The sequence below is a fragment of the Canis aureus genome, chromosome 4 (genome assembly GCF_053574225.1).
Source record: "Canis aureus isolate CA01 chromosome 4, VMU_Caureus_v.1.0, whole genome shotgun sequence".
Lineage (NCBI taxonomy): Eukaryota > Metazoa > Chordata > Mammalia > Carnivora > Canidae > Canis > Canis aureus.
The window spans coordinates 38,662,999-38,684,693 of NC_135614.1; the positions used below are offsets into that span (position 1 = coordinate 38,662,999).

Sequence of the window (21,695 nt, forward strand, 5' to 3'; positions counted from 1 at the left end):
AAGACAAGTTGATAAAAAAAAAAAAAAAAAAAAGACAAGTTGATGGCAAAGAGGGAAACTGAGGAAAAAAGAGACAAACAATTAAAAGACCATGAAGATAGATTAAGGGAAATAAACGACAGCCTGAGGAAGAAAAACCTACGTTTAATTGGGGTTCCCGAGGGCGCCAAAAGGGACAGAGGGCCAGAATATGTATTTGAAAAAATCCTAGCTGAAAACTTTCCTAATCTGGGAAGGGAAACAGGCATTCAGATCCAGGAAATAGAGAGATCCCCCCCTAAAATCAATAAAAACTGTTCAACACCTCGACATTTAATAGTTAAGCTTGCAAATTCCAAAGATAAAGAGAAGATCCTTAAAGCAGCAAGAGACAAGAAATCCCTGACTTTTATGGGGAGGAGTATTAGGGTAACAGCAGACCTCTCCACAGAGACCTGGCAGGCCAGAAAGGGCTGGCAAGATATATTCAGGGTCCTAAATGAGAAGAACATGCAACCAAGAATACTTTATCCAGCAACGCTCTCATTCAAAATGGAAGGAGTGATAAAGAGCTTCCAAGACAGGCAGGAACTGAAAGAATATGTGACCTACAAACCAGCTCTGCAAGAAATTTTAAGGGGGACTCTTAAAATTCCCCTTTAAGAAGAAGTTCAGTGCAACAATCCACAAAAACAAGGACTGAATAGATATCATGGTGACACTAAACTCATATCTCTCAATAGTAACTCTGAACGTGAAGGCAATGACCCCATCAAAAGGTGCAGGGTTTCAGACTGGATAAAAAAGCAGGACCCATCTATTTGCTGTCTACAAGAGACTCATTTTAGAAAGAAGGACACCTACAGCCTGAAAATAAAAGGTTGGAGAACCATTTACCATTCAAATGGTCCTCAAAAGAAAGCAGGGGTAGCCATCCTTATATCAGATAAACTAAAATTTACCCCGAAGACTGTAGTGAGAGATGAAGAGGGACACTATATCATACTTAAAGGATCTATCCAACAAGAGGACTTAACAATCCTCAATATATATGCCCCGAATGTGGGAGCTGCCAAGTATATCAATCAATTAATAACCAAAGTGAAGAAATACTTAGATAATAATACACTTATACTTGGTGACTTCAATCTAGCTCTTTCTATACTCGATAGGTCTTCTAAGCACAACATCTCCAAAGAAACGAGAGCTTTAAATGATACACTGGACCAGATGGATTTCACAGATATCTACAGAACTTTACATCCAAACTCAACTGAATACACATTCTTCTCAAGTGCACATGGAACTTTCTCCAGAAGAGACCACATACTGGGTCACAAATCGGGTCTGAACCGATACCAAAAGATTGGGATCGTCCCCTGCATATTCTCAGACCATAATGCCTTGAAATTAGAACTAAATGACAACAAGAAGTTTGGAAGGACCTCAAACACGTGGAGGTTAAGGACCATCCTGCTAAAAGATGAAAGGGTCAACCAGGAAATTAAGGAAGAATTAAAAAGATTCATGGAAACTAATGAGAATGAAGATACAACCGTTCAAAATCTTTGGGATGCAGCAAAAGCTGTCCTGAGGGGGAAATACATCGCAATACAAGCATCCATTCAAAAACTGGAAAGAACTCAAATACAAAAGCTAACCTTACACATAAAGGAGCTAGAGAAAAAACATCAAATAGATCCTACACCCAGCAGAAGAAGAGAGTTAATAAAGATTCGAGCAGAACTCAACGAAATCGAGACCAGAAGAACTGTGGAACAGATCAACAGAACCAGGAGTTGGTTCTTTGAAAGAATAAGATAGATAAACTATTAGCCAGCCTTATTAAAAAGAAGAGAGAGAAGACTCAAATTAATAAAATCATGAATGAGAAAGGAGAGTTCACTACCAACACCAAGGAAATACAATTTTAAAAACATATTATGAACAGCTATACACCAATAAATTAGGCAATCTAGAAGAAATGGACGCATTCCTGGAAAGCCACAAACTACCAAAACTGGAACAGGAAGAAATAGAAAACCTGAACAGGCCAATAACCAGGGAGGAAATTGAAGCAGTCATCAAGAACCTCCCAAGACACAAAGGTCCAGGGCCAGATGGCTTCCCAGGGGAATTCTATGAAACGTTTAAAGAAGAAACCATACCTATTCTCCTAAAGCTGTTTGGAAAGCTAGAAAGAGATGGAGTACTTCCAAATTCGTTCTATGAGGCCAGCATCACCTTAATTCCAAAACCAGACAAAGAACCCACCAAAAAGGAGAATTACAGACCGATATCCCTGATGAACATGGATGCAAAAATTCTCAACAAGATACTAGCCAATAGGATCCAACAGTACATTAAGAAAATTATTCACCATGACCAAGTAGGATTTATCCCCGGGACACAAGGCTGGTTCAACACCCATAAAACAATCAATGTGATTCATCATATCAGCAAGAGAAAAACCAAGAACCATATGATCCTCTCATTAGATGCAGAGAAAGCATTTGACAAAATACAGCATCCATTTCTGATCAAAACTCTTCAGAGTGTAGGGATAGAGGGAACATTCCTCAACATCTTAAAAGCCATCTACAAAAAGCCCACAGCAAATATGATTCTCAATGGGGAAGCACTGGGAGCCTTTCCCTTAAGATCAGGAACAAAACAGGGATGTCCACTCTCACCACTGCTATTTAACATAGTACTGGAAGTCCTAGCCTCAGCAATCAGACAACAAAAAGACATTAAAGGCATTCAAATTGGCAAAGAAGTCAAACTCTCCCTCTTCACCGATGACATGATACTCTACATAGTAAACCCAAAAGTCTCCACCCCAAGATTGCTAGAACTCATACAGCAATTTGGTAGCGTGGCAGGATACAAAATCAATGCCCAGAAATCAGTGGCATTTCTATACACTAACAATGAGACCGAAGAAAGAGAAATTAAGGAGTCAATCCCACTTACAATTGCACCCAAAAGCATAAGATACCTAGCAATAAACCTAACCAAAGAGGTAAAGGACCTATATCCTAAAAACTATAGAACACTTCTGAAAGAAATTGAGGAAGACACAAAGAGATGGAAAAATATTCCATGCTCATGGAATGGCAGAATTAATATTGTGAAAATGTCGATGTTACCCAGGGCAATATACACGTTTAATGCAATCCCTATCAAAATACCATGGACTTTCTTCAGAGAGTTAGAACAAATTATTTTAAGATTTGTGTGGAATCAGAAAAGACCCTGAATAGCCAGGGGAATTTTAAAAAAGAAAACCCTATCTGGGGGCATCACAATGCCAGATTTCAGGTTGTACTACAAAGCTGTGGTCATCAAGACAGTGTGGTACTGGCACAAAAAGAGACACATAGATCAATGGAACAGAATAGAGAATCCAGGGATCCCTGGGTGGCGCAGCGGTTTGGCGCCTGCCTTTGGCCCAGGGCGCGATCCTGGAGACCCGGGATCGAATCCCACGTCAGGCTCCCTGCATGGAGCCTGCTTCTCCCTCTGCCTGTGTCTCTGCCTCTCTCTTTCTCTCTCTCTGTGAGACTATCATAAATAAATAAAAATTTATAAAAAAAAAAAAAAAAAAAAGAATAGAGAATCCAGAAGTGGACCCTCAACTTTATGGTCAACTAATATTCGATAAAGGAGGAAAGACTATCCATCGGAAGAAAGTCTGTTCAATAAATGGTGCTGGGAAAATTGGACAGCCACATGCAGAAGAATGAAACTAGACCATTGTCTTACACCATACACAAAGAGAAACTCAAAATGGATGAAAGATCTAAATGTGAGACAAGATTCCATCAAAATCCTAGAGGAGAGGGATCCCTGGGTGGCGCAGTGGTTTGGCGCCTGCCTTTGGCCCAGGGCGCGATCCTGGAGACCCGGGATCGAATCCCACATCGGGCTCCTGGTGCGTGGAGCCTGCTTCTCCCTCTGCCTGTGTCTCTGCCTCTCTCTCTTTCTCTCTGTGTGACTATCATAAATAAATAAAAATTAAAAAAAAAAAAATCCTAGAGGAGAACACAGGCAACACCCTTTTATGAACTTGGTTACAGTAACTGCTTGAAAGATACATCCACGAAGGCAAAAGAAACAAAAGCAAAAATGAACTATTGGGGCTTCATCAAGATAAGAAGCTTTTGCACAGCAAAGGATACAGTCAACAAAACTAAAAGGCGACCTACAGAATGGGAGAAGATATTTGCAAATGACATATCAGATAAAGAGCTAGTTTCCAAGATCTATAAAGAACTTATTAAACTCAACACCAAAGAAACAAACAATCCAATCATGAAATGGGCAAAAGACATGAACAGAAATCTCACTGAGGAAGACACAGACATGGCCAACATGCACATGAGAAAATGCTCTGCATCACTTGCCATCAGGGAAATACAAATCAAAACCACAATGAGATACACCACCTCACACTGGTGAGAATGGGGAAAATTAACAAGGCAGGAAACCACAAATGTTGGAGAGGATGCGGAGAAAAGGGAACCCCCTTACACTGTTGGTGGGAATGTGAACTGGTGCAGCCACTCTGGAAAACTGTGTGGAGGTTCCTCAAAGAGTTAAAACTAGATCTGCCCTACAACCCAGCAATTGCACTGTTGGGGATTTACCTCAAAGATACAGATGCAATGAAACGCCGGGACAACCTGCACCCCGATGTTTATAGCAGCAATGGCCACAATAGCCGAACTGTGGAAGGAGCCTCGGTGTCCATCGAAAGATGAATGGATAAAGAAGATGTGGTTTATGTATACAATGGAATATTACTCAGCCATTAGAAACGACAAATACCCACCATGTGCTTCAACGTGGGTGGAACTGGAGGGTATTATGCTGAGTGAAATAAGTCAATCGGAGAAGGACAAACATTATATGGTCTCATTCATTTGGGGAATATAAATAATAGTGAAAGGGAATATAAGGGAAGGGAGAAGAAATGTGTGGGAAATATCAGACAGGGAGACAGAACATAAAGACTCCTAACTCTGGGAAACGAACTAGGGGTGCTAGAAGGGGAGGAGGGCGGGGGGTGGGAGTGAATGGGTGACGGGCACTGGGGGTTATTCTGTATGTTGGTAAATTGTACACCAATAAAAAATAAATTAAAAAAATTCTACATATGAGTAAAACCATATGGCATTTGTCATTCTCTGACTTATTTTGCTTAACATAATACACTCTTGTTCCACCCACATCATTGTAAATCACAAAATTTCATTCTTTTTCATGGCTAATATCCCATTGTGTGTGTGTGTGTGTGTGTGTGTGTGTATACATACACCCCATCTTCTTTATCCATTCATCAATGGACATTTGGGCTATTGATAATGCTGCTATAAACACTGGAGGGCATGTAGCCCTTTCAATCTGTAGTTTTGTATCCTTTGGGTAAATACCTAATAGTGCAATTGGTGGATTGTAGGGTAGTTCTACTCTTAACTTTTTGAAGAATCTCCAGTGTTTTCTAGAGCAGCTGCACCAGTTTACATTCCTACCAACAGTGCAAGAGGGTTCACCAAATCCTTGCCAACATCTGTTGTTTCTTGTGCTGTTCACTTTAGCCATTCTGACAGCTGTGAGGTGGTATCTCATTGTGGTTTTGATTTGTATTCCCCCTATGATGAATGATGTTGAGCATCTTTTTATGTGTCTGTTAGACACTGAGATGTCTTTTTTGGAAAAATGTCTATTCATGTCTTCTGCCCATTTCTTAACAGGATTATTTGGTTTCTGGGTGTTGAGTCTGATAAGTTCTTTATAGATTTTGCATACTAAACCCTTTATCAGAGATGTTGTTTGCAAATATCTTCTCCCATTCTTTTTAGTTTTGTTGATTATTTTATCCATATATATATATTTTTTAACATTTATATTTATTCATGAGAGAGACAGACTGAGAGAGAGGGGCAGAGACATATGCCGAGGGAGAAGCAGGCTCCCCGGAAGAAGCCGGATTCGAGACTCAATCCTGGATCCCGCATCATGACCTGAGCAGAAGGCAAGTGCCCAACCGCTGAGCCACCCAGGCATCCCCTTATTTGTTTAAAAGAAATTTGAAATAAGTATTGCAAAATGTCTGGCTTTCAGGAGCTGGATGGTAGGTACATGGTTTTTCACTTTATATTTTTCTCTTTTAAAATATGAATTAAAAAAATTTATTTCATGGGACGCCTGGGTGGCTCAGTGTCAAGTTGAGCATCTGCCTTCGGCTCAGGACATGATTCTAGTCCCAGGATCAAGTCCCACACCAGGCTCCCTGCATGGAGCTTGCTTCTCCCTCTGCCTGTGTTTCTGTCTCTATGTGTCTCTCATGAATTAAACAAACAAACAAAAAAAATTATATATATATATATATACACACACACACACACACACATATATATTTCATAACGTTAATGGAACATTATTAAGACACAAAAACCTCAATACATATCTATATGAAATAAAATGAAAAATTAATATGAAAATAATAAACAAAAAAACAAGATATGAGGAATTCCATGTATGTTCCTAAATAACTTTTGGGTCAAAGAAAATCTAAACTTTAAAAATATATTTTCAGAAGAAATTCATAACCTTAAATGCAAGAAAGAACACAAATAAATTAACCAAGCTATAAAAATCAATATGCTAAAAAAAGAGTACAGATCTAAAAGAAGTGTGAAAATATTTTTTTTAAAAATTTTTTGGGGGTTTTTTTTAGATTTTTCTTAAATTAAAAAAAAAAAAGCACAGAAAAAAGGAGCTGATAAATACAAGAGCTTTTCATAAACCAAACACATAAACAATAAAATAAACCAGTCTCCATCAAGTCTCACTTATTAAGAAGGGAAAAAAGAAGTGGTGCCTGGGTGAAACAGTTGGTTAAGTGTCTCTGCCTTCAGTTCGGGTCATAAGTTCAGGGTTCTGGGATGAAGCCCATCATGGGCTCAAGGGGGAGTCTGCTTCTCCCTCTTCCTCTGCTTCTCTCCCCACCTGTACACAAGCTCTCTCTCTCAAATGAATAAAATCTTAAAAAAAATAAAAATAAAAAAAAAGAGAAGGGGCAACAATAGATACAGAAAAGAGCAGAAGATATGTTCCTTTGTATAGCCTATGTAAAAAAAAAAGAGAGAGAGAGAGAAAATCTCTGAGAAAAAAGCATCTTCTAAGAAAGCTTATCAAGAAAGATGTAGTAAAGGGGCACCTGGATGGCTCAGTTGGTTTAACATCTGCCTTCGGTTCAGGTCATGATCCCAGGGTCCTGGGATTGAGCCCCATGTCAGGCTCCCTGCTCAATGGGGAGTCTGTTTCTCCCTCTCCCTCTGCCCCTCCCCTGCTTGTCCTCTGTCTCTCTCTCAAATAAATAAATAAATAAAATATTAAAAGAGAAAGATATAGCAAATTATGAATGATGGGGGGAAACTTGAAAAAGTTAAAAGAAAATTGGCAGAAATAAATTTTCATGTGCTTTCTTTCAAATCTACGCTATGTACCCTTTTCAATTCATTTTATCAAGTCAGTCATCTTATAAAGCCAGCACATGCTTGAAATAAAAATCTAACAAGGAGATAGCACAAAATTATCATACAGAGCAACATCATTCATTCCCTCTGTCTAAAACACATTCCCTGCCCCAAATGCTCATATTCATCATTCAGGTGTCAGCTCAAATATAACCTCCTCAGAAATGCCTTACTTTACCACCCTATTTAGAATAACTCTCAGATCCTGTGACATTTTCTACACTCATCTTATTCACAGCATTTATTACAAATTGAAATTATCTAGAATTAAGCTCCACGGGAGTAGGATATTAATCTTGTTCTCTGGTATAGTGCCAGACCTAGAATTTAGTTGCTCAAAAGTGTGTTGAATAACTAAATATAACTCAGGAATATTTTATGAAATCTAGCACCCTCTTCAATTAACATACTATAATTAAAACAGTAATCTCAACAGAGATCGTATGAATATACTAAAATTGGAAAATAGTTGGCAGATATTTATTGAATGCCTAATGATGTGCTGGAATGTTTCAGATGCTAGGAAGACAGCAGTTATTAACAAAACCAAAAAATAGGGGCAGCCTCGGTGGCGCAGCAGTTTAGCGCCACCTGCAGCCTAGGGCATGATCCTGGAGACCCTGGATCGAGTCCCACGTCAGGCTCCCTGCATGGTGCCTGCTTCTCCCTCTGCCTGTGTCTCTGCGCCTCTCTCTCTCTCTCTCTCTCTGTGTCTCTATGAATAAATAAATAAATAATCTTAAAAAAAAAATCTCTGCTCTCATGGAGCTTACTAATCTCTAGTGATGTATCTCAAAACAACATCACACTCGATAATAAAACATTAGAGGCCAATGTTTGCTATTATTACTAAGTGACACTGTTGTTCTAGAAATTCAATGATCAAGTAAAAGAAATAAAAGATCTATATATGGGGGAAAAAATCAAGAGTTGCAGATGACACAGCTAGCTACCAAGAAAATATAAAAGAATAAACTATAAAATATGCAATAAGAGGTTCGTTCACATTAAGGTATTTAGTTACAAACCAAATACATAAAAATCAAGTTTTTCCAAAGAGCCACTGAGAAAAAAATAAAGAGGGAGATCATTACACAGAGGGATCTGGTCATTATCCTTTTTAATTTTTTTTATTTTTTAAAAGATTTTATTTATTTATTCATGAGAGACACAGAGAGAGAGAGGCAGAGACACAGGCAGAGGGAGAAGCAGATTCCAGGAGGGAGCCTGACGTGGGACTCGATCCCAGGTCTCCAGGATCACACCCTGGGCCGAAGACGGCGCTAAACTGCCGAGCAACCCAGGTTTCCCAGTCATCATACCTTTTATTTTTTTAAGATTTTATTTTATTCATGAGAGACACAGAGAGAGGCAGAGACACAGGCAGAGGGAGAAGCAGGCTCCATGCAAGGAGCCCGATGTGGGACTCGATCCTGGAACTCCGGGATCATACCCCGAGCAAAAGACAGATGCTCAACTGCTGAGCCACGGGGTATCCTCGGTCATCATCTTTTATAAAATTTTATAATACACTTTTCTTCTAAAGATTTTTTTTTTTAAATTCATGACAGACAGGGATCCCTGGGTGGCACAGCGGTTTGGCGCCTGCCTTTGGCCCGGGGCACGATCCTGGAGACCCGGGATCGAGTCCCGCGTCGGGCTCCCGGTGCATGGAGCCTGCTTCTCCCTCTGCCTGTGTCTCTGCCTCTCTGTCTCTCTCTGTGTGACTATCATGAATAAATAAATAAAATCTTTAAAAAAAAAAAAAAAAAAAATTCATGACAGACAAAGATAGAGAGAGGCAGAGGCACAGGCAGAGGGAGAAGCAGGCTCCATGCAGGGAGCCTGAGGCGGGACTTGATCCCAGGTCTCCAGGATCACAACCTGGGCTGAAGGCGGCACTAAACCACTGGGCCATTGGGGCTGCCCTCTTCTAAAGATTTTATTTACTTAGAGAGAGAGAGAGAGAGAGAGAGAATGGGGGGGGGGTTTAAAGAGAGAAGCAGATTCCCACCGAGGGGGAAGCTCCATATAGGGATCAATCCCAGGACCCTGGAATCATGACTGGAACCAACGACAGATACTTAACTCACTACGCCACTCAGGTGCCCCTTAATTTTATAATAAACTTTGATCATAATTTTTTTAAAAAGATTTTATTCATTTATTCATGAAAGACAGAGAGAGAGGCAGACATAGGCAAAGGGAGAAGCAGACTCCCCATAGGGAGCCTGATGGGGGACTTAATCCCAGGACCACACCCTGAGCCAAAGGCAGACACTCAACCACCCAGCCACCCAGGTGTCCACTGTGATCATAATTTTTATCTTTCCTACACATTTAAAGACTAAAGAGTTGTAAATTTGAAGGAAAAAGAAACTATGAAGAGAGAATTCTTGCTGTGGAAAAGTGGTCTTTGGTTCATCAAACCAGGAAAAAAGAAATAAGCTCAGAATGAATTCCAGTATACCTCTATGTTCCAGTTATGCTGTTCCAAGGTATGGCGACATTGATCCATAGATTCTATGCCAGTCAGATCCTGAAAAGAAGGAAAAACCAAAAAGTTACTTAGGGAGAAACCAACAGTATATAGGTAGATATTTCCCTAATACTTATGAATGCTGCTGGGAAACTACATTGAAAAGTATTGAAGATAGGTCTTCAAAGATGGCAAAAATGTCACTATTCAGAATTTATCTAGTCAGTTATAGCAGGTATTACTCCTATAGAACAAAAGAATGAGTTTCTTACCATTTAAAACTTCAAGGCTTTCAATTAAGATAACTAGTGATTAAAATCAATTTCTCCTCTCAAATTTAAGTTTAAAAAAATTAAATATTTCTTCAACCACTGGGTCCAGCAAAATATTCTTTAATTCAACACTTGTTTATAATACATAATAATATAAAAATACAAGTTTCCTGAGAAAAGGTAATGCCTTTCAATAACTTACATCATTTTGCCTACTAGCATATAACCTACCTTATAACATGAACTGTGTAAAACTGAGTCTGTTATTCATAGACTTCCCTATTTTTTTTAAAGATTTATTTATTTATAATTTATTCATGAGAAACACACAAAGAGAGAGGCAGAGACACAGGCAGAGGGAGAAGCAGGCCCCTCACAGGGAGCCCGATGAGGGACCCGATCCCACACTCTGGGATCACGCCCTGAGCCGAAGGCAGACACCCAACCGCTGAGTCACCCAGGTGTCCCACTTAGATTTCCCTATGGTATTTTTCCCTTTTCCCTTCTCCTTGGACTGTTCTCAGATTTCACTTTGTTCCTTCTCTGGCTCCTCGTCTTCCACCCCTCTACATGGAATGTCCTTTCATCTCTCTATACCTCCCCCTCTCTGGAAATCTTATTTAAAGATTGTTTGTATGTATATATGTATGTACTGAGAAGGGAGCAGGGAATCTGAAGCAGACTCTGTACTAAGCGTGGAGCCCGACATGAGGCTCAATCTCATGACCCTGAAATCATGACCTGAACCAAAACCAAGAGTCAGACACTAAACCAACTAAGCCACTCAGGTGCCTCAACCTCCACACCCACAATCTCATTTAATTCTTAGTCTTTAACTGCCCTTTCTACTCAGATGACTCTTAATTTAATCCCTGGGCCTGCCATCTCTTCTGAAGTTTATAATAACCAGAAATTTGCACAAAGCTAAATCCTAGACTTCTTTTGAGGTCTAATACAAAAGCCAAATCCATCCATCTATCCTTTCATATAACAAATGTCTATTGTTATTGTCTATTCTATATACTGCTTACTATGCCCAAAAGATACATACAGAAATGAATAGGATAAAGTCTCTGTTCTAAAGAAATTCCTCTTAACAACCAGCAAGCAGCAGGAGAAAGAGACTGATCTCAACCTCACAATATTGTGGTAACATGCACTTCTGAATCAGGAGCCTGAGGTTCCGCCTTATTTCTGTACCCTATAACCATGGACACGCTTTAACCCCTTAGGATTTAATTCTAAAATATTTTAGTAGGACACCTGGGTGGTTCAGTAGTTAAGCATCTGCCTTTGGCTCAGGTCTTGATCCTAGGGTCCTGGAATTAAGTCCTGCATCGGGCTCTCCATAGAGAACCTGCTTCTCCCTCTACCTATGTCCCTGCCTGTCTCTTATGAATAAGTAAAGTCTTTAAAAATAATAATAATGATGATAATAGGGAAGCCTGGGTGGCTCAGCGGTTGAGTGTCTGCCTTCTGTTCAGGATATGATCCCGGATTAGGATCCAGTCCCGTGTCGGGCTTCCTGCAGGGATCCTGCTTCTCCCTCTGCCTGTGTCTCTACCTCTCTCTCTGTGTCTCTCATGAATAAATAAATAAAATATTTAAATAGAATAAATAATAAAAGATTTAGCTTCCTTTATGTGCACCATAAGGGACTTAGTTTTTGGACTGATTGTCCTTTCCAGACCTTAAAAAAACAAAAAACCTGAAGTTTGTATTATTTAGGTATGCAATTGTTTATTTTTTAAAAACCCAACTAATATGTAAATTTTGATAGGAAAAAGTGTTTTTATGTTTAAAATACTGTACAAATTTCTTTTTTGGGGCAGCCTAGGTGGCTCAGCGGTTTAGCGCCGCCTTCAGCCCAGCCAGAGCCTCAAGTCCCGCATCAGGCTCCCTGCATGGAGCCTGCTTCTCCCTCTGCCTATGTCTCTGTGTCTCTCATGAATAAATAAATAAAATCTTAAAAAAAAAACAAATTTCTTTTTTTTTTTTTTAAGATTTGTTTATTTATTCATTCAGAGAGAGAGACATAGGCAGAGACACAGGCAGAGGGAGAAGCGGGCTCCATGCAGGAAGCCCGATGCGGGACTCGATCCGGGGTCTCCAGGATCACGCCCTGGGCTGCAGGCGGCCCTAAACCGCTGCACCACGGGGGCTGTACAAAATTCAAAACTGAAATTGGAAAGCTCTTTTAATTACTCTAGAGCTCTATTAATTAGACCCATTGGCTTTGGGGCAGCTGAGTGGCTCAGTTGGTTAAGTGTCCAACTTAGGTCATGAGATCGAGCCCCACATCAGGCTCTGTGCTAAGTGTAGAGACAAAGAATTCTCTATCCCTGTCTTTCCCCAGCCCTCTTACAAAAAAAAAAAAAAAGGGATCCCTGGGTGGCGCAGCGGTTTGGCGCCTGCCTTTGGCCCAGGGCGCGATCCTGGAGACCCGGGATCGAATCCCACGTCGGGCTCCCGGTGCATGGAGCCTGCTTCTCCCTCTGCCTGTGTCTCTGCCTCTCTCTCTCTCACTCTCTGTGTGACTATCATAAATAAAAAAAAAAAAAAAAAAAAAAATTAAAAAAAAAAAAAAAAAAAAAAAGAACCACTGGCTTTCACAGTTCTAACAGTCTGGACTTTAGTTTTGACCATTCCAGGCCTCTTCTCAATTTGGCTACTGCCGACTTTTCTCTTAACTTCCAGTTTTCTCACAGCTTTTTGCAGAAGACTGGGACATCCAGGGTTTCCCCTCCTCATATACATTCTCTTTAAGAATTAGACTCTACTGGGCAGCCTGGGTGCTCAGCGGTTTGGCGCCACCTTCAGCCCAGGGCGCAATCCTGAGGTCCGGGGAATCAAATCCTGCATTGGGCTCCCTGCATGGAGCCTGCTTCTCCCTCTGCCTGTGTCTCTGCCTCTCTCTCTCTGTGTCTCTCATGAATAAATAAATATCATCTTAAAAAAAAAAAAAAAAGAATTAGACTCTACTCAGGTGCCTGGGTGGGTCAGTCACTTAAGTGTCTGCCTTGGCTCAGGTCATGATCCCAGGGTCCTGGGATCAAGCCTCACATCAGGCTACCCGCTCAGCAGGGAGTCTGCTTCTCCCTCTCCCTCCTCCCCTCTGCTCATGCTCTCTCTCAAATAAATAAATAAAATCTAAAAAAAATAAAATAAAAGGTTTAGACTACTTTTACCTTCTCAGGGTGAATGGCCATTCTGCTTTAAATGGTTTTCTATCTCTCTTATGTAACTATTATCTTCTACCTTCTACCATGATTATTATTTTTCTAAAAAGAATTTTATTTTTCTATGAGAAAGAGGGGGAGAGAACAACCAGGGAGAGTGGCAGAAGGGAGGGGGTTGTAGACTCCCTGCTGAGCAGGGAGCCCCGATGTGGGGCTCAATCCCAGGACCTGAGCTGAAGGCAGACACTTCACCCACTGAGCCACCCAGGCGCCCCTACCATGATTATTTATACTCATTCTATTACCTTATCAGAGGATACAAGCTCCTTGAGAGCAAGATCTGGGATATATCTATAGCACAGAGTAACTTAAAAAGTTATAGAAAAAGTCCAAATTAAAAAGACCTTTATGTAAGCTTTGGTAATTGTCATTATAAAATTTTTTTTTTAATTTTTATTTATTTATGATAGTCACAGAGAGAGAGAGAGAGAGAGGCAGAGACACAGGAAGAGGGAGAAGCAGGCTCCATGCACCGGGAGCCTGATGTGGGATTCGATCCTGGGTCTCCAGGATCGCGCCCTGGGCCAAAGGCAGGCGCCAAACCGCTGCGCCACCCAGGGATCCCTGCGCCACCCAGGGATCCCTAATTGTCATTATAAACTGAAATCCTCTAGACATTCTCATCAAGTCTCATTACATACTAATACCTTGGCGCTTAAAATTCCAAATGTTTTGAATAGATGTTAAGCTGGCTGTTAAAACACAAATTTGCAGAATCTTCCTGAAGATCAGTAAGTCACAGATGAAGCCCAGGAATCTTTTTTTTTTTTTTTTTTCTTTAAGCTCCTCAATGAATCCTAATGTATAGCCAGGCTAGGAAATTCATGGTAATATATAGTTCTACCCAGGACAAGAGATTATACTATATGTCACTTACTTTTTTTTTTTTTTTTTTTTAGAAAAAGAGAAACATTATAGGAGAGAACAATCAGTAATTGCTCAATATATCTTCAATATACTGAAATACCCTAATTTGCATGCAAAACTCTTGTAAGTAGTGCATCAGGGTAAACTGGAAGTCCAACTGAACAAGCCTGCTTTTGATCACTACTGGTGAGAACTAAAACCATGCACTAGGAATAATGCAATGATGGCCACACCTAGGACAGGACTATTTATTTATCTATCAACAAATGTTCACTGACCCAGTATTCTAGATACTCAGGATACAAATTCAGTTCCTGCACTCATTAAGTTTATATCCTACCAGAGGCAGACTGACCAAAACAAATCACACGCATAGAGCAAATAAATAAACACTCTTTTAGGGTAGGGGATTCCTTTGGATTGAGGAAAAGCCTCTAAAAGGAGCTAACATTTCAGCACTAAGCTGGTGAAAGGTAAGGGTCCATTCATGGAAAAATATGCAGAAAGAGTAGTCTGGGCAGGACAACAAGTGCAAAAACAAGTGCAAATGGATATATGACACTATGACACATTTCAGCAGAAAGCTGGTGAAAGGTAAGGGTCCATTCATGGAAAAATATGCAGAAAGAGTAGTCTGGGCAGGACAACAAGTGCAAAACCAACAAGTGCAAATGGATATATGACACTATGTATTTGTCAAAGCTCACAGAACTTTATAGCAGAGTGAATCTTAATGCAACTAAATTTTAAAAAATCATTTAAAAGGTCAGAGGATCCTAAGATGGAACACAGATTACGTACGACAAAATAATTTAATTATGTTATAAATACATGGAAACAACTTCAATGAAGGGGGTGAAGCGTAAAGGAACTAATGTAAATACCTGTGGAAATGAATGGAGTCTGTAAGACTACAGGCAAAGGAAACTCCACATAAGAGCTGTTCTCCAGTGGATACAGCTGTTTGCCACTGGGTGTTAATTTTAAAGCCACTATATCTATAAACATACAGGGGGACACCTGGGTGGCTCAGCAGCTGAGCGTCTGAGCGTCTGCGCCTGAGCGTCTGCGCGTCTGCCTCAGGGCGTGATCCTGGGGCCCCAGGATGGAGTCCTGCATTCCGCTCCCTGCAGGCCCCGGGATGGAGTCCTGCATTCTGCTCCCTGCAGGAAGCTGGCTTCTCCCTCAGCCTATGTCTTTACTTTCTATCTCTTGTGAATAAATAAATTAATCTAAAAAAAAAAAAAAACCCACATATACCATATACAGGAACTGAACAATTAAGTTAACAGATGGCAGGGAGCCAGTTTTCTCAGAGTTGAAGTGGGAAATTACAGATAACCAAGGGCAGAAGAAGTCTAGAATGACCTATGTGGTAATGGATTAGAGTTGGAGACATCTGAATCAACTCATGTTTAGTTTAATACAGAATGGTTATAGACAGAAGTAGTTAACTTAGTGTATATATGTACTTGCTCCATCAGCTCAGAGATCCTAGAAGCACAACACACACACCAGTAACAAGCACACAGAATGCCCAAATTTCAGTTGCTAAACCATTCTCCAAAAAAAGGAACCAAGTTCCTTGGAGAAATGGGTGATCCTAGGACTAGGGCAGGAAATACACAAGTGAGCCTAGAGAATCTCCTAGTGCCAAAAAGTAAGGAAGTGCCCCAAAGAACCCCATAATGATGGAGGTATATCAAGAAGAGTCAACTCAAAGAGCTGCCAGAGGCCAAATCTGAGTACCAAAATACAAAACAGTCATAGATTATAATCATAAATACAAAATAAACATCCTGAAGTCCACATAAATACATAACTGAATAAATACGGGAGAACAAACATCCTGTGCAAAACAAATCCAAAAGACTGTGTAGATACTATGCCTTCAAGGAAGCAGAACATAACTCTCTACTCCTTAAGTGTGAGCTATGTGCAGTGACTTTCTTCCAGAAGAGTACAATACGGGAAAGGAGGGGAAAAGATTAACTTTATAGTTGAGAAACCCTACAACACACTACCAACACTACTACAACCAGGTGATCAAGTCAATGTCAATGGTGATAAATCGTGTTGACATTATGTACCCTTGATAAGATATAATAAAAAAGCACTTTACCTCTGTGGTATTCCTTCCCAAAAATCCATAACTGTCACCCAATCATGAGAAAAACATCAGACAGATTCCAACTAAGGAATATTCCACAAAATACCTGACTAGTACTCCTGAAAACTGCCAAAATCATCAAAAACAAGGAACGTGGGGCAGCCCCGGTGGCTCAGCGGTTTAGCGCCACCTTCAGCCCAGGGTGTGATCCTGGAGACCCAGGTTTGAGTCCCACATCGGGCTCCCTGCATAGAGCCTGCTTCTCCCTCTGCCTGTGTCTCTGCCCCTCTCTCTCTCTCTCTCTCTCTCTCATGAATAAAATCTTTAAAAAAAAAAAAACACAAGGAACGTCTGAGAAACTGTGACAGCCAAGAGGAGCCCAAGGAAAGTTGGGTACTAAGGGTAATATGGTATCTGAGATGGGGTCCTAGAACAGGAAAAAAAAAAAATTAGGTAAAAAGAAGGAAATCTGATTAAAGTAGGGACTTGAGTTAATGTATCAATATTGGTTGTAACAAGAGTAACCAAATTAATGATGTAACATGTTAATAAGAAACAATGAGTGAAGGGATCCCTGGGTGGCGCAGCGGTTTAGCGCCTGCCTTTGGCCCAGGGCGCGATCCTGGAGACCCGGGATCGAATCCCACGTCGGGCTCCCTGCATGGAGCCTGTCTCTGCCTCTCCCTCTGCCTGTGTCTCTGCCTCTCTCTCTCTCTGTGTGACTATCATAAAAAAAAAAAATTAAAAAAAAAAAAAAGAAACACTGAGTGCAGGGGACATGGGGAGTTATGTACTATTTTCCCAACTTTTCTATAAATCTAATTCTGAAGTAGAAAGTTTACTTGAGCAAGAAAAAACAAAAGTGGGAGAACACTTCTAATGCAGAACAAACTTGGCAAGCTGGCAAATAAGGTCTCAGAAGGCAGGGGAGAACACTCATCTAGAGTGGCATTTCTCAGTTTGACTTGCATACCTGAAGTACCTGAGGGGAATCTACAGAAGTCTAGACCTCTACCACAAGCAATTTATTTTATTTTATTTTATTTTATTTTATTTTATTTTATTTTATTTTATTTTATTTTATTTTTATTTATTTATTTATTTATTTTATTTTTTAATTTTTTTTCCACAAGCAATTTAATCAGACTCACTGAGTACATAGCCGTGGCACAAATTTTTTCCGAGGGGAGTAGGAATTTCCAGGTGATTCTAATGTACAGGGCTGAGAATCAGGAACCAAGAGCTTTAATTCTAAGTCCAGTAGAAGTGTCATGATCATACGTAGATTTTTTAAAAAGTCATTCCGGCCCGTATGAAGAATTAATTGCAGAGGGCATGAAGAAGAGCAAAAACACTAGCTAAGAGACTATACAGAAGTCCAAGGACAAGAGAATGGCAATTTAGAATAGGATGGTAGCAGTGAAGAGGGAAAGAAGAGGACAGATTTGGGGTATATTGTAAAGCTAGAGCCAAAAGGACTGGATGATAAAGATGCAGGGTGGAAGAGAAGTACTAAGATGTACTCAAGTTTAAATGATTGTGTCATTTGCTAACAATGAGGAAAACTGTTGAAATAATTTTGCATCTCTTTGTGAGAAAAACTTACTGCTGGTAAAGCAAAGTGGCTTTTTAAAGATTTGTTAATTTTAGAGAGAGAGTGCAAGTGGGGGGAGGGCAGAGGGTGAGAGAGAGAGAAGAGAAGAGAAACACTCCCAGCTGAGTGTAGAGCTGGGCACAGGTCTTACTACTCTGAAATCAAGACTGCCACTTAACTGACAGAGCCACTCAGACACTCCTGGTAAAGCAAACAGATTGCCAAAGATGAATGCACTCTATGCTAAATGCACCATATGTTAATGGACTCCCTGATTTCAATGCTGGCCAGTAGGATGGATAGAGATCTATTCAAAAGGTCATATGCAAAATATGGTTGAACTCATTTGCCACCCCACTCTCTGAAAACAGTTGCACTCATAGCCCCGATAGAGTTGACTACCTTTTCTCAGTTTTGTATTTTTTCCAAACCTAGTGCAAATCAGGTAAAGAAAGTTTAAATTAAACTAGAGAAAGATGGGGAAGAGGGACATTTCCCTGTGGTTCCAATAGCTATTAATACAGCTGGTTTACATTTTAGTATTTCCTTCCAGTTCACTGCACCTCAAGAAAAGGACTGGGCTTTTTTTTTTTTTTTTTTTTTATGATAGTCACAGAGAGAGAGAGAGAGGCAGAGACACAGGCAGAGGGAGAAGCAGGCTCCATGCACCGGGAGCCCGACGTGGGATTCGATCCCGGGTCTCCAGGATCCCGCCCCGGGCCAAAGGCAGGCGCCAAACCGCTGCGCCACCCAGGGATCCCAGGACTGGGATTTTTAAAAGAGTTTATTTATCTATTTACAGAGAGAGAGAGAGTGCGCAAGAGCAGGGGGAGGGGCAGAGGGATGGAGGGAGAGAGTGAGTAAGCGGACTCCTCCCTGATTAGAGCCGGACACAGGGCTCCATCTCACGACCCTAAGATCATGACCTGAGGCGAAATCAAGAGTCCGCCACTTAAGCCAACTGAGCCACCCAGGCGCCCCTGATTTCAGGTTTTGGTTCAACCTCCATTCCAAACTTTTTTTTTTAATTATAGAGGGAACTGGTTAATGGGCTTGCTTCTCTTTGCTAGACTATATGCATCTTGATAAGAATTCATCCACTTTTGTTTTTTTTTTTTTAAGATTTTATTTATTTATTCATGACAGACACAGAAAGAGAGGAGGGCAGAGACACAGGCAGAGGGAGAAGCAGGCTCCATGCAGGGAGCCCGACGTGGGACTTGATCCCAGTCTCCAGGATCATGCCCTGGGCTGAAGTCAGCGCTAAACAGCTGATCCACCCGGGCCTCCCCCACTTTTGCTTTTTGATCTTTGTAGGACACTTTTGGTGTTTTCTTTCCTGGCTTGGAACCAATCCCTCCACTACTCCTTTTCCGTTAATCAGCCCCATCTCCCATATCACTGTTTACAGTCACCAGGTGAGGAGCTCTCTATATTTTCTTCCCTGTGAGACTCCTCTTTCCTAGATGCATACAATTTTGAGCACTCTTAGTTATTATATCAATTACTCTTATACATTAGTCTTCGTAACCACTTTAATAACTCTGTAATATTCCAATTGTCCAAAACAATTTACATACAGATGTTACAACTGCTTCTGATTTTCCACTATTAAAATAGCACTTTAATGAACATTTTTCCTTAAAAAGTTTCTCTGTATTTAGAATTTCGCCCTTTAGGAATCAATTAAAATAATGAGCCAAGGAATATACATAATTTTTAAAGTTCTTAATAGATATTGCCAAGATGCACTTTGAAAGGACTATTTCAATTTACACTAAATAGGGCTTGGTTTCAATGTGAGTCAAAAAACTAAATATGTCTCAAGCCAGTATTCATTCTCATTTCAATGCCAAAGTGAGTTCTGCAATGCTAACCTTGTTCGAACAAAGAATACTAGTTTTGACTAGAGACGCTGTATTAGCTTTGCTACTGGCACTTATAGAAGACAGTGAAACAGAGAAGCTGAGGAAATGCTGGTTTAATAACCATAGTCACTGGTTTCCAGCCTCTCCCAAATTAATTTCTTTAGAATTCAAAAGCCTGTAACTCACTTTTAAAGGAGCTTTATTTTTTTTCAAGTATGCTCTATGCCCCGGATGCCTGGGTGGCTCAGTGGTTGGGCGTCTGCCTTTGGCTCAGGGTGTGATTCCGGGGTCCTGGGATCGAGTCCCGCAATGGTCTTCCAGCAGGGAGCCTGCTTCTCCCTCTGCCTGTCTCTCTGCCTCTTTCTCTGCCTCTCATGAATAAATAAAACCTTCAAAAAAAAAAAATTATGCTCTATGCCCAGTGGAGCTTGAATTCACAACCTTAAGATCAAGATTTGCATGCTCTATCAACTGAGCTAGCCAAGTATCCCTTTTTCCCCCTGCACTCAAAGGAATTTGCTTTTTAATTTAACACCATATGTTAACTATACTGGAATTTAAAATTTTTTAAAGAGGGCCGTGTGCGTGGCTCAGCAACTGAGCACCTGCCTTTAGCCCAGGGAGTGATCCTGGAGTCCTGGGATGGAGTCCCACATCGGGCTTCTGCATGGAGCCTGCTTCTCCCTCTGCCCCTGTGTGTGTATGTGTGTGTGTCTCATGAATAAATAAATAAAATCTTTTAGTTTTTAGTTTTTATTTTATTTATTTATGATAGGCACACAGTGAGAGAGAGAGAGGGGGGCAGAAACACAGGCAGAGGGAGAAGCAGGCTCCATGCACCGGGAGCCCGACATGGGATTCGATCGCGGGTCTCCAGGATCGCGCCCTGGGCCAAAGGCAGGCGCTAAACCGCTGCGCCACCCAGGGATCCCGAAATAAAATCTTTTAAAAAATAAGAATAACATAAAATTTTTAAAAGAAAAGTTTCTTTTGTGGAGAGAACCCATTTATTTCTGTATCCCCAAGATGCAGTGAAGTGCTTCAGCAAATAGAAAATGTTTGAATGAATCCCGTTCTTATGCCATAATCGACTTTTATCTCTATAGTTTTTCTGTTTTTTTTTTTTTTAAAGATTTATCCCATTTAAAAAAAAAAAAGATTTATCCCATTTAGAGAGATAGAAAGAGAAAGGAGACAGACTGGGAGGAGGGGCAGAGGGAGAAGTTCAGACTCTTCACTGAGTATGGAGCCCAACTCAAGGTTTGAGATCACGACCCAAGCTGAAACCAAGAGTAGGTTGCTCAACCAACTGAGCCACGCAGGCACCCCTAAAGATTTTATTTATTTTCAAGCAATCTCTATACAATGAGGTGCTTGAATTCACAATTGCCAGATCAAGAGTTGCACGTTCCACTAAGCCAGCAAGGCACCCCACCTCTCTTGTCTTTAAATATTGTTCTTCTCATTACACCATTTACTCCTACTTTGTGTCAGAATGCTAGCCATCTTTTACTACATTTTCCTCAACAATCCTCTGAGATAGATATTGCCATCATACCCATCATCAGTTGAGAATGCTGAAACTCTAAAAAGAAATTACGTAGAAGTACCCCAGACACCAAGTCAGGTAGCACAAGCGCTCAATAAGGGTTAGCTAAATCTGACCTTTATCCCCTAACTGGCTTGCTTTTCAGAACTCTGGTTTACATCCAGATTTACTAACATCTGAGATGACTTGGG

The 21,695-nt window shown here is 40.6% G+C and overlaps 1 protein-coding gene across 3 annotated transcripts in view; it reads right to left on the bottom strand.

Annotated features, from left to right (window-relative positions):
- FAF2 (Fas associated factor family member 2) overlaps positions 1 to 21,695 on the bottom strand; it is a 72,705-nt gene that overhangs the window by 26,292 nt on the left and 24,718 nt on the right. For all 3 annotated transcript variants that reach the window (XM_077895458.1, XM_077895460.1, XM_077895461.1), the window contains one exon: positions 9,997 to 10,065. In XM_077895458.1, coding sequence (XP_077751584.1) covers positions 9,997 to 10,065 — 69 coding nt within the window. The remainder of the gene's footprint in view (positions 1 to 9,996; positions 10,066 to 21,695) is intronic.